The sequence below is a fragment of the Marmota flaviventris genome, chromosome 14, assembly GCF_047511675.1.
Source record: "Marmota flaviventris isolate mMarFla1 chromosome 14, mMarFla1.hap1, whole genome shotgun sequence".
Lineage (NCBI taxonomy): Eukaryota > Metazoa > Chordata > Mammalia > Rodentia > Sciuridae > Marmota > Marmota flaviventris.
In genome coordinates this window covers 62,445,135-62,459,444 of record NC_092511.1, presented here as the reverse complement: position 1 = coordinate 62,459,444, position 14,310 = coordinate 62,445,135, and the positions used below count along the sequence as shown (strand labels likewise).

Genomic DNA, 14,310 nt, shown 5'->3' with positions numbered 1-14,310 from the left:
TTAGATATTGTATTTTTAGTTAATACTTTCTATTTATTGATATTTCTCATATCTTCATCCTTTTTTATTCCCACATTTTATTGGTGTATTATCATCTCTTCATGCTTTATGAACATATTTTCCATTTCTTGTTGAGCATAATTCTAATTATGTTAGTTTAAAGTTTTTATTTGCTGAATCAAACATCTTTATCATGTTGAGATTTGCATTTGTTGATTTGTGTTTTTCTTTGAGACTGGTGATAGTTTTCTTTCTCTGTCAATAACATGTGGATTGTATTTTGTGAATTTATGTTATACAGACTCTGGATTGTATTACATTGCTCTAAAAAATGTTCATTTTTTTAAACAATTAACTTCACTAGACTCAGACTACAACCTATTGTGCCTGCAGTCATTGGTCTCATTCTTCAAGCCTGAACCATAAGTTGCTTTCAGTTTGCCCCATACACTTGTAATAGCTAGGTGCCTGGACTAAGTTTAAATGCATAATTTAGGGCGTTGTGGCTCTGGTACTCTCCTTTCGCGGATTTTTTCCCTTACTCTCTGAAGGCCCTCCTAACCCTGTATCCTTTCCCTGGCAAAGCCAGTGATAGAGGCTTTTCTATCAAATGTTTACCTCTCACACTGCTGTGACTGCAGCCATCCTCAAGGCAAAAATGCAAAAAAAAAAAAAAGAGGATCTCATTCCTCACTGGTCAAACTCTTCTCCAAAATCTCTCCACCTTTTTTCCTGTCTCAGAGTCCTTATATAGTTGGTTTTTAAAATATTTCCCAGAATTCATAGCCATAATTTTCCAAAAGATTAATTTGTTATGAACTGGAACCTAACCAGACAGGAAATCTTTTATTCACCTATGATCAGTTTTTTCTTTCTTTTTACCTCCTTTTCTACCTTCTATTCAGTTCAATAAAATTCAAGTTCTCCTTCATTTTTTCCTCTAAGAGACAATGACTTAAAATTTCTTTTGATTAAATCCCAACTCTCTTCTCCCCTCATGCCCCAACATGCATAGACACATATGTTTTACTAGACAAATGACGTGTATTGCTGCCACCCAAACTGGGGACAATCTGGCCATTTCTCTGTCTGAATTAGCCCCATCATATACCTAGCACTAAATCACTAGTTAGTGCAGTGCAAGAATTAATTGGGGCACAGCTATTTACATATTCAGTGTCCAGAAAGAGATTCAAATATAGATATAAATATAAGATAAAGGTGATATCGCAAGTCTATATTTTCTTTTCCCACTAGGGAAAAGATAAACTTGTTCAAAAAATGTTGCTGGGACCACTGGTCAGTCCTTTAGAAAAGATCCCAAATGAAACAGACTTAAATGTAAAGAATGATATTTTAAAATACTGAAAGAAAACATTGGTGAATTCTCAGCATAAGATTTTCTAACCATGACTCAAAATCCACAATAAAGAAAAGATTTATTTAACTATATAAAAACTGAACTACATAAAAATAAAGAATCTTTGACATGAAACACCATGAACAATGTCAAAAGACATCTTAAAATCTAGGAGAAAGTATTTGTGATTTATATTAAGGGGAAATAGGGAAAGACTAATATCTCTAACATAAAAAGAACACTTAGAAATTGAGAAGAAAAAAGACAAAAACCAAAATGAACAAAAGTGTGAACAGAAAATTCAAAAACAGATTTTTAAAGGATCCTTAAACAAATGAAAATATTATCAGCTTCACTAATAATTAATGAAAATTAAGACTACACCAAAATATCATTTCCCAACTATTAGATGACAAGAGGTAAAAAATATCACAACACATTCTGTTGGTGAAGCAACACTTCCATACATTGCTGGTAAAATGCATGGTGGTATGACCCTTTTGGAGGAGAATTTGGTACTAGCTAATAAAATTACAGATGCTTCTGAGTCGTCAGTCCCTCTTTTAGGAATACCTTAAAGATACAAATCCAGCAATACAAAAATTAATACACACATGCATGCAAGGCCACAAAATTATTATATAGTCTAATTTATTTTTTTTAAGAATATGTTTTAGGACTCTTTGGTTGCAGTGTCTTTTTTAGCTTTCCTTTACTCTGCCTAGCTTCCCAGTCTTTTCTTTCAATGGTTCCTCTTCTGTTTTCCCCTCAGCGTAGATCTTTCTCTCAGCTCCTTAGGCTGAAGGAGGCAAAACTCGTTGGTATTATCCTCTGGGCCATGCCAACAGATTTAATGCCTTCTAGCCTCACTTCCTTCTTCATTTAATCTTCTGGATAACCCATCCCTGCTCTCCTCTCCCATCACAGTCCCTATGAAAACACTTCTTCCCAATCACCTTTTCAATTTTCATGAAATATATATTAAACACTTTGGGTTACATGATATGGATTTTAACTTTTGCAGGAAAAAAGACTTTTACAATAACTTCTAAGTCCAGGTTTGGTGGCTCATGAGGCTCAGGACGGTAAGGCAGGAGGATCAGAAGTTCAAAGCCAGTCTCAGCAAGGTGAGGCACTAAGCAACTCATTGAGAACCTGTCTCCAAATGAAATACAAAAAAGGGCTGGGAATATTGCTCAGTGGTCGAATGCCCCTGAGTCAATCCCCACTACTACTACTACTACTACTACTAATAATAATAATAATAATAATAATAATAATAATACCTTCTAAGTCTAATGCTTCTCAGGTCAAATAATACTTTAGACTTTGGCCTATCTCAATCACTAGTGATCAACCTATCTTACATATTGAAAATTTTTTCAATAAAATAAAAATAGAACATTAATTTCTATAGATTTAAAGATATTTTCTTACAACTTGATTCACATACCTTATTAAAAATAATATTTTCAGAAAAAAAAAGAAATAAAAGAAAATGGCATGGCTTTTAGTATCTAAAAGGCTTACATCTGTGTAGGCAGCTGTGAGGCAACTTTATAATCTTTCCTTGGTTATAGTTGTATGATGCTTTAAAGTCTACTAAGTGCTTTCAGGTGTCAAGTGTCTTTATTTTATATTGAAATGAACCCTTAGGCTAGGTATCATTATCATTCTCACTTTATAGATGCAGAAATTGATCTTAGAGAAATGAAGTGACTGGCCTGAAGTCATGGAGAAAGTAAGCAGCAGGCTGCTTTTACAATTTTATATTTTCTTCTGTTCAGTGCAGCATTTATTGAGCTCCTGTTGTATGCCAGACAACAACATTGCTGGGGGTACAGAAGTGGATAAGGTGCTATATCTGGTACCCACAGGTACCAGATATAGTACAGAACACACTGTTCTCAAACCAATGTTCTTCTTTCCTACACCTAAAGGATCTCCTGTTTGGGCTAGCCAAGGAAGAACGAGCCATGGAACCCAAAGCAGAATTGGCTGTCAGGAAATAATTGCAGGGCCCTAGAAGTGTGAGGATGTAGTACAGCTTCTCCTAAGGGGCAGTTGGCACTTGTGTTCCCTTAGAACACACAGATGAAGAAAAAGAGATTCAAAAAAGGCTATTCTCCTCGCAAAATAATTTCCCTGAAAACTTTTTCTTTCCTAATTCATTGATTACAAAGGGCTGAAATAGTAAGTTTGAAATTAGATTGAGACCTGTCTCAGAACTATGGGTACCTGTCATAGGTCTAAATGTGTCTTCTCATTATATTAAACCCTAATCACCAATGTGATAGGATTAGGAGATGATTAAGTCATGAGAGAGTGTGGTGCCCTCATGAATAGGATTAGCACCCTTATAAAAGATTCCCAAGGAAATTTGTTTGCATCCTTCCATGATGGAGGGAAGGAATATATCCATCTAGCAACCAAGCAATTGGCCCCTCATCAGACACTGAATCAGCTAGTACCTTGATCTTGGATCTTATATCTTGATCTTGGATCTCCCAGCTTCCAAAACTAAAAAATAAATATCTGTTGTTTATAAGATGTATATCCTATTATGTTTTGTTACAGCAGCCTAGATGGACAGAGATAGGGCCCACAGTGTCCTAGTTTGTCAGTAACAATATAAATCATCCATTGTGAACTATTAGTGTTTCATTCTTTGATTACCTATGGGGGAAATTTTTTTTTTAGTCCACCTTGGGCTGAACTAGCCTGATAAGGGATATTTGGGTAAATAATCTCTAATGGTAGAACTTCTGGGTGGCTAACCAGGCCTAGGAAAGGGACATGCCCACTAGGCAGAGGAGGCTGTGTTTGAGCTCTTCCATGAAACTCCCAGAGTCCTTTCCCCTCTCCCGGGTGCCCTCCACCACCATACCACAGGGAAGCATAGTGGGAGGGGGCTGGGCAGAGATGTGTGGGATTCCCACATAAGCTGACAATGTGGCACACCCTCAAATAAGTACTTTTAAAATACTAACTCAACAATTGTTAAGGAGTGAAGAGCTGCAAAGAAAAGAAGAAAAGAAGCACTGAATCAGTTCTGTCCCAATCTTTCTAAGCAAAACCAAGCCTTGCAGTAAGGGGACTCAGCCTTCATCAAAGCAAGTGTACTGACCTGTTACTACATGAGCAAGCTCCTTTGGGGGTCTCTCTTTCTCTGCCAAAGCTTAACAGCCAATCTTCATTTTCTTTCTTGCTGTGCTTTAGCCTTCTGGCTATTCTCCAACACACCAAGTTCATTCCCAAGACCTTTGAATTTCCTTTTCCACCCCTACTCCACAAGAAACAATCTTCCCACAAATGTTTACATGATTCATTCCACTTCATTCAAATTTCTGTTCGACTAACAGTTTTTAAAGAATATTCCCCTGGCCAGCTAAGCTACACACATACACACCCCTTCCTGCTTTATTTTTCTTTATGTTTACTAACATTATTTGCATTTGTATTGCTTTGTTTGTTTATTGTCTTCTCCCTTTAGAGTATAAACCATAAAAGCAGGTAAATTATCTCTTTTTTTGATGGTACCAATCAGTTCCTGGCTCATATAGGCACCAATTCAAGCACTGCTTGAATAACAAATTAAACAAATGAAAGAATTAATGAGTAAGTTAATTAACAACAATATTCTTCCTGAGAAGAATTAAATTCTCAGCAATATAAATTTTCTCTATTCATTACAGTTATAGGGATATAACCCTTTTGTTGATCAGAGTCCCAGGAAGGTCACTACTTGTTTCATTCCTGCAGTCACTAATTTGCACTGAGTCCACAAGGTCATAACCACCACTGCCTGTTACCTCCTTTCATAGGCTTCTCCTTTTTGCCAGGATCCAAGCACCACTTCACAAATGAGGCAAGTGTGCTCAGAAAGACAAGCTAGAGTGACGTAATATTGTGAACTGTAGGAGATTATCCTCATGCTATGTTGATTTGAGGACTGTGGTTGAATGGCTCTGCATAGCTATTCTCTTGAGCAAGCTTCACCTGCTATGATTACTTATCCTAGTTAACATCCTGTAGCTACTTCTGTGTTCAGAGAATAGCCACTGCTGATTGTAAACTGACCCTGGCAGGACAAGAGCCAATGACTCCATAGTCTCTATAGTGGTCCTTGATATTTTAGGGGGACACAGAGCTCCTTTTAGAATTTATTTTCCTAGATGGACAGAATGATTTTTTAATTACTTATTTTTATGTGGTGCTGAGAATCAAATCAGGATTGAACCTAGGCAAGCACTCTTCCACTGAGATATAGACCCAGACTCAAAATTCTCTTTTGAGAATTTAATAAAAGTTAAAGTCTATTCCCTTCCCCTGCCCATACAAAATACTTGAAATTACATACAATTTTAGATGGTTCCCAAAACCTATAAAGCACATCCATGATACCCAAAGACAAGCCACATTAGGGTCATTTGGAAAGGACCATGTCTGGTGTCTAGATTAGGACCTTTGTGGGACTGGGGAGAATGGACAGGAGATTCATTTTCCTGGGTCTCTATTTGAGATTTCATGTCAAGAAACAAATATGGCCATTGTATACACATACAGAGAATCCTATTTTAAACACACTCCAATTATGTAACCCTATTTGGGGGGTTCCTTCTGAGAGGGTCTGCTTTAGGTATTACCTGGCTTTCAATCATTTAGACTTTCTAAATTTTTCCCATTATGGTGTGATCCTTCCATAAGAGCTTTAAAAGAGCTCAGTGAAGGATGTCACTGCTGTGGCCACAGGGAGGCAGGGTAAGTCCAAAAACACAGTCTACAGCAACAGTGACCCAGGCTTTTTTCATTTGGCACAGCCATCCAGACATGGCCACAGCTTCGTTCTAGTAACCCTGCGTTTCATGCCATTAGAGGGGCTCATCTCATTAGGCACACAGTGTGTACTCTCCAGCCAATGTAGGAGACGTCTCCTCTCTGACCCCCAAGGTTAGCACATATAGTTGTTCATGTGAGGAATACTGCAATAGGGGTTGGTGTTGGGTTTTGTTTTGTTCGTTTGTTCTTGCAGAACTTGGGATTGAACCTAGGGCCTTGCATTCTGGCAAGAGCTCTAACACTGAGCTACCTCTCCAGCCCTGTGGTTGGTGTTCTTATGTTTTGGTAGTTGGCAGGGAATGAGAAGAGGCCAAAGGAGAACAGGGTATAGAATAGGGTGCAGGTGGTGTAAAAAAAAAAAAAAAGGAAAATATATTCTTATTCTATAAGAGCTAGCTAATAATTTTGTTGATGAGAGAGAAGGAAGAAAATTATATTTGTTAGACCTATTGCATGCCATTCTTAGATTTCTCTCATATTTTAATGCCTCATGATAAGTAGGAAATGGGTTTTATTATCCCTACTTTGCCCAAAACCACATAGCTAACAACTTTTAAGGTACAATTTAACCTGGTGTTTCCACTAAATCCCACTGCCTTTCATAAACTCAGGAAAAGAGGAGGGAAAAGCCCTTAAGAAATAATTAATAAGTGTCATTGATATTGCCCAAATGAAGCCCACAGATACCCAGGGGTGCTAATTAAATTCAGATAAGGGAGGATATATTTAATCATAACTTCTGGACAAAGTCAGTGCTGACTTGAATGCTGGAGGAGGTGCAGGCCATGGATTGACAGAGTTATAAAAGCACTAAGGAAGGAAGGAAGTCATGTGACAAGGAGACTAACTTAGCTAAAGCAGAAGAGTTACAGGAAAGAGTAATAAGACCAATTGTTTGATTCAATGGATGCTTGCTAAGCTTTAACTCTGTGTAAGGCACTGAGTTGGGGGAGAGGGAGAATGCAAACAAAAAGAAATAATTCCTATGCTTGAAGAGTTTAAATGAGAGAGAGCATATGTGTTCTGATATAAAAATAGTACAAAGGTAGAATGTAATGTGAACCATGTATATGTGAATGTAAACCAAAAGCTGTGGGAATATGTTCATGGAAGTTAAACCAAGACAGACAACATGAAGAAGGTGGCATTTGAACTTGATCTTGAAGTATGACAGGAAACCAAGATCTAAATAGGTAGCAATGAGGAAGAATAGCCTAGGCCATCACAAATGAAGGGAAGGGTAATTGAGGAATAAGGAGTTGTACCAGATGGTCCAGGATGAGTAAGTGACCGCAATAATGAATATGTGCTCTATAGAAAAGGAGAGATCTGAGAAAGCATGTTTCAGAGAAACTGGGCCAGAACTCATATCTAAGTATTAGAGAGGAAAAGAGGGAATTTGCTAAGACAGCTCAGGATCTACTGCTGTAACCTAGGTACAAGAAAATTGAGCCTGACCAGTGACAAAGAAAATGGAAAAGAAATTCTCCCTCTAAAGTGTCCTGGTTCACACATTAGTCTTTAGTGCAAATTAGTATGGATAATGTGAGCCTGTCCCAGAAAAATACTTACTCCCTTCTGAGACTGCAAACCCTGAAGTCCAGCACTTCTATAGAAATTATATGAGAATTTTTCCAAAGGAAGACTCTCTACTCTGTGAGTCTTCCAATAATGCATAGGCTAAGAAGTTAGAAAGAACCTCAGGAATTTTGGTGGGTGTCTAATTGCCTGGCTCATCTGAGAAATACAACATTTCCCTTCATTCAGGGGCTGTATTCTGCACGGGTTCTTTATAAAGTTGACTTTGTCAGCACCCTCTCAGAGATGTACTCTCCTTCCCAAGCTCAAGACTAATATTCTGGCCCAAGTCAGGATATTTTGGAGAAAAGAACCATGACCTCAATAATCACCAAGAAGAGCAGAGGTAACACACAATCCCTGCCATTGGGACACATTCCTGAGCCTGTAGATCTCTGAGCCACACTTGAAGGGGCCTGCTGCTCCTCTTCTCTGTGCTCATTTCTTTATTTTTTATTATTATTATTAGTTCTTCAAAACATTTTAAAGCTCTTGACATATCATATTTCATACATTTGATTCAAGTGGATTATGAACTCCCATTTTTACCCCGTATACAGATTGCAGAATCATATCGGTTACACATCCACGTTTTTACATACTGCCATACTAGTGTATGTTGTATTCTGCTGCCCTTCCTATCCTCTACTATCCCCCCTCTCCTCCCCTCCCCTCCCATCTTCTCTCTCTACCCCATCTACTGTAATTCATTTCTCTCTCTTGTTTTTTTTTTCCTTTCCCCTCACTTCCTCTTATATGTAATTTTGTATAACAGTGAGGGTCTCTTTCCATTTCCATGCAATTTCCCTTCTCTCTCCCTTTCCCTCCCACCTCTCGTCCCTGTTTAATGGTCATCTTCTTCTCATGCTCTTCCTCCCTGCTCTGTTCTTAGTTGCCCTCCTTATATCAAAGAAGACATTTGGCATTTGTTTTTTAGGGATTGGCTAGCTTCACTTAGCATAGTCTGCTCTAGTGCCATCCATTTCCCTGCAAATGCCATGATTTTGTCATTTTTTAGTGCTGAGTAATACTCCATTGTGTATAAATGCCACATTTTTTTTTATCCATTCATCTATTGAAGGGCATCTAGGTTGGTTCCACAGTCTAGCTATTGTGAATTGTGCTGCTATGAACATCTATATAGCTGTATCCCTATAATATGCTCTTTTAAGGTCTTTGGGGAATAGTCCAAGAAGGGGAATAGCTGGGTCAAATGGTGGTTCTATTCCCAGCTTTCCGAGAAATCTCCATACTGCTTTCCAAATTGGCCGCACCAATTTGCAGTCCCACCAGCAATGTACAAGTATACCCTTTTCCCCACATCCTCGCCAGCACTTGTTGTTTGACTTCATAATGGCTGCCATTCTTACTGGAGTGAGATAGTATCTTAGGGTGGTTTTAATTTGCATTTCTCTGACTGCTAGAGATGGTGAGCATTTTTTCGTGTACTTGTTGATTGATTGTATGTCCTCCTCTGAGAAGTGTCTGTTCAGGTCCTTGGCCCATTTGTTGATTGGGTTGTTTGTTATCTTATTGTTTAATTTTTTGAGTTCTTTGTATACTCTGGATATTAGGGCTCTATCTGAAGTGTAAGGAGTAAAAATTTGTTCCCAGGATATAGGCTCCCTATTTATCTCTCTTATTGTTTCTCTTGCTAAGAAAAAACTTTTTAGTTTGAGTAAGTCCCATTTGTTTATTCTTGTTTTTAACTCTTATGCTATGGGTGTCCTATTAAGGAATTTGGAGCCCAACCCCACAATATGTAGATTAGAGCCAACTTTTTCTTCTATCAGACGCAGAGTCTCTGTTTTGATATCAAGCTCCTTGATCCATTTTGAATTAACTTTTGTGCATGGCGAGAGAAAGGGATTCAGATTCATTTTGTTGCATATGGATTTCCAGTTTTCCCAGCACCATTTGTTGAAGATGCTATCCTTTCTCCATTGCATGCTTTTAGCACCTTTGTCAAATATAAGATAGTTGTAATTTTGTGGATTGGTCTCTGTGTCCTCTATTCTGTACCATTGGTCCACCCGCCTGTTTTGGTACCAGTACCATGCTGTTTTTGTTACTATTGCTCTGTAGTATAGTTTGAAGTCTGGTATCGCTATACTGCCTGTTTCAGAGCAATTAGATGAAAGAAATTAAAGGCATAAAGATAGGAAAAGAAGAACTTAAATTATCACTATTTGCGGATGACATGATCCTATACCTAGAAGACCCAAAAGGTTCTACAAAGAAACTACTAGAGCTAATAAATGAATTCAGCAAAGTGCAGGATATAAAATCAACACGCATAAATCAAAGGCATTCCTGTACATCAGCGACAAATCTTCTGAAATGGAAATGAGGACAACCACCCCATTCACAATATCCTCAAAATAAAATACTTGGGAATCAACCTAACAAAAGAGGTGAAAGATTTATACAATGAAAACTACAGAACCCTAAAGAAAGAAATAGAAGAAGATCTTAGAAGATGGAAAAATATACCCTGTTTATGGATAGGCAGAACTAATATCATCAAAATGGCAATATTACCAAAAGTTCTCTATAGGTTTAATGCAATGCCAATCAAAATCCCAAAGGCATTTCTTGTAGAAATAGATAAAGCAATCATGAAATTCATCTGGAAAAATAAAAGACCCAGAATAGCAAAAGCAATTCTCTGTGCTCATTTCTGACCAGATCTTTCCCCTTCTAGTAGACACATTCATCCTCTAGATATGCCAATACCATCAATAAGGCTATTCCAAGTCTTGCTCAGGTCAATTAGACATCCTCCCTTCTTAAGGGAACTGGTTTTCATTGACCTGACCATTCTGTGTCGATTTTATAGTTTAACTATCTGAGGAAACCCCTATTTTTCTTATTTCCAGATTCTTAATAACTTACAACTGTATTTTCCCCACTATATCACCTATAGTAGGAGTTTCTAATCTTCTACCCTTTACACTTATTTTCTCTTCTCCAAAATTTTATCATTTGAACTCTAAGTAATTTTATCCTCTCTACTTCCAGAGCTCCTTTGCTTAATTCCATTTCTTTAGTTCTATAACTGCCCTGTGTGCTTTAGTAACTACCTCACTGAAGAGAAGCCACTAAGTCATTTCCATCCTTGTTGCCTAAGTCAAAGTCCAGGCAACAACCTTGGAAAAATTGAATTACTTTTTGTTTTGCCAGTGACAAAATAATATTCACATTATTTTTTTAAGGATGCTTCTCTTTATTTACAAGGAATGTTTGGCAGTGTCTTTATATTTATCATTATACTAACCTAAAACATAATAATGGGACAGATGAGACTTTGGGGAGAAATGGTCAATAATAATGTTGCTTTATAAATTCCTAAGGGCAAAGAATGTCATTTATGTCTGATGAAATGAATGAAATAATTAGTTAACTGATGAATCCCCATAATTATCCATGGAAAAGTTAGTTTTAATCCTCTCTGGTCACAGAAAAATGCATTTGGTACCCGCCTTGAGCCACAGGATAAGGCATTAAATATATGAAGTCATCTAACTCTTTCCACTCCTCTCCTGTGTTGAATCCAACATGTTGGACTAAAGTCCCTTTGTTCCCTGTGGAGTCTGTCACCACTACCTACTTATCCTCAGGAATGTCGTTCTAGAAATAAATCAGCCTTCTCCCTTGGATTCCAGCTTACACAGAAGTTAATTCATTAGAGAAACTGGTTTTTCTTAGGCCTTTTATAAAAGTATTTCAGAGAGTCCCTCATGATGAAGTCAAGGAGGTCAGGATCCCCTTCAGTTTCTTCCAGTTCTTGCCTCATTTCCTCTGTCTATGTTTCCTCCATCACCTTATATTTGGATTTCACTAACATTCTTTACCTGCAAACCCAGACACCAACGCCAGAGATAGTGTTGCCTGAAGCTAGAAGTACACCACAAAACCTCGTTACCCCACTACCCAGCATCACTCGTTCAAATTTGGAATTAAATCACACTCCACCAGGCCAATCCGTTTTTTTTTTTTTTTTTTTTTTTTTTTTTGAAGAGAGAGTGAGAGAGAATTTTTTTAATGTTTATTTTTTAGTTTTCGGCTGACACAACATCTTTGTATGTGGTGCTGAGGATCGAACCCGGGCCGCACGCATGCCAGGCAAGCGCGCTACCGCTTGAGCCACATCCCCAGCCCGCCAATCCGTTTTTGCCACAGCCGAGTGGTTCATATTTTTCTCTTTTTTTAATTTTTTAAAATTTGTTCTTTTTTTTTCCTTTTTTTTTTTTTGATTTTTTATTGTTGGTTGTTCAAAACATTACAAATTTCTTGACATATCATATTCCACACTTTGATTCAAGTGGGTTATGAACTCCCACCTTCACCCCATACACAGATTGCAGAATCACATCAGTTACACATCCATTGATTTACATATTGCCATACTAGTGTCTGTTGTGCTCCGCTGCCTTTCCCATTAAAATTTGTTCTTATGACAGAAGTAATAATTATATTTTCACTATAAAATAATAGCATAAAGTCAAAATCCCCCTTAGTAACTATTTAACTTACATTTCTGTATAATTTCTCTCCTTTTTATATTCTAAAATATTGTTAGACACAAGAAATTCACAACTACAATAAAATTAACAAATGTAGAAGTATGAATAGTAAAAAGGGAACATATCTCAGAGCCCTGCCCCACTTCCCCTCCCTATCTACTGTTAACAATTTGATGATAGCCTTCTAGATCTTTGAAAAGTGCACTTTACAAGTACATACATATGTATGTACTTAGGCAGATGGTTTTATGTTTGTACAAATTGAATCATATCTGTTATACAAAAACTTCATTTATTCATTTTATTTATTTACTAGCTTTCCATGTCAGTACATTTAGTTTTACATTGTTAACAGCTGCATAATATTCCATAGTTTAAGTGTACCATGATTTATTTAAGCTTTCCCTTATTGAAGGACACTGGAATTGCCTCCTGTTTGGGGTTTTGATTATTTGTTATGACTACAATGATACCCTGAACATCTTCGCATATATCTCTTTGTGTACTAAGAATTCTTTAGGCTAGATATCTAGAAATGCAATGAATGGGTCAAAAGATAGGTACATTTGAATTTTATATTTTCAGATTTTATAATTTAAAAATTAACACTTTAACCACTATTTATTTCCCTGTCTTCTGCAGAGAGTTCTATCCTGGGAACTGACATTGAACTTCAGATTATAGACAACGATGTTATCAGCATGGAATTTTTCTTCAAAGCCTGGCTGCATAACAGTGGAACAGACCAAGAACACATCCATCTCCTTCTTCCTTCACAGTGTTTCAACAACATTTCCAGTGCCAGGGATAATCCAAGTACACAACCCACCAAAGATATATCATATAGGTTATAAATAGTCTTATCTAGGATTAGGACTGTAGTTCAGTGAATCATCAGAATACAGAGTAGTTGAGGCTTAGAGATTGGATGAGGCTGTCCAGTGTTAGCACAAAGATTAAGAGGAAAACTTTTTTAAAGTAACACAGTTAAAAAGCTAGACCTAATTAAGCCTAGATAGTAAGAGCTAATTAGTTTAGGAGCAAAAACTTAGATACCTCAATGATAGGTCATCCGCTACACTACATAAGAACACAATCATATATTTTCTCAGTATTCTCATTTTTAATGTGGCAAACATTATTGGCACTATAATTTGAGTCATTTGATACCTCAATATCCACAGGACCTATGGCAAGAAGAAAAGAGCCAATATTAAATAGAAATCTCTCTAGGCAGGTACAAAATTGAGAAAACTAAAGCAACTCCAAAGGCAAGCCCTAGGGAGAACAACTAGTGTTCACAGACCATGTTCCCAAGGCAGTTTGGGCAATAATTGAAACTAAGAGATCAATCCTATGTTCCAGGCATGCCAGCAAGGTTCTGCATATTGTTCTGGCTGATCTTGGTACTTAACTAGATAGTAAATGAGGCCATTTCTATTCTCCCTATCCCTTTGAAGGTTGGGTCAGGGACTAGATTAGCAGGGCCTGCAATCAATACCGTCACTCTGAGCTTGGGAAAGCCAATTGCTTAGGGACCAGCTTCTAAGGGAAAGGATAAAGTGGATTGAATAGAACATTGGTAGTGGCTACAAACATCACTGAAGGTTGAAGGTTAAGTGGGATGTGATACTTCCTGGAGCCCTTCACAGGCTCTGAAATGATACACTGGGGTTTCTGTCTCCTCTGAGGGCTCTTTCTTGACCATTAGCAGTATATTTGAGTTTTGTGTTTGTTCTCTTTTCTTCATCTATAATAGAACTCTGCTCTGACCATTGTTGCTTCAGGACAGGGAAGAGCCTTTTGGAGGTATAATTAAGTAAAGTTTATGATTTCCCAAGACCTTTTCTTGCTAGGGATAGCCATCAGAACTCTGCTTCCCTCCAGGTAGCTACTGACGTTATACAGTAGCTAGTTTATAATTAACATTATTGAATTTTCTTTCTCTGCCAAGCAGTATGGTAACTTGTTTCTTTGAATTATCCCTTCTCGTGTTTATAATGATGT

General features: G+C 37.4%; 1 protein-coding gene across 3 annotated transcripts in view; it reads left to right on the top strand.

Annotated features, from left to right (window-relative positions):
• M1ap (meiosis 1 associated protein) overlaps positions 1-14,310 on the top strand; it is a 92,181-nt gene that overhangs the window by 55,375 nt on the left and 22,496 nt on the right. For all 3 annotated transcript variants that reach the window (XM_071601757.1, XM_027943765.3, XM_071601758.1), the window contains one exon: positions 12,946-13,119. In XM_071601757.1, coding sequence (XP_071457858.1) covers positions 12,946-13,119 — 174 coding nt within the window. The remainder of the gene's footprint in view (positions 1-12,945; positions 13,120-14,310) is intronic.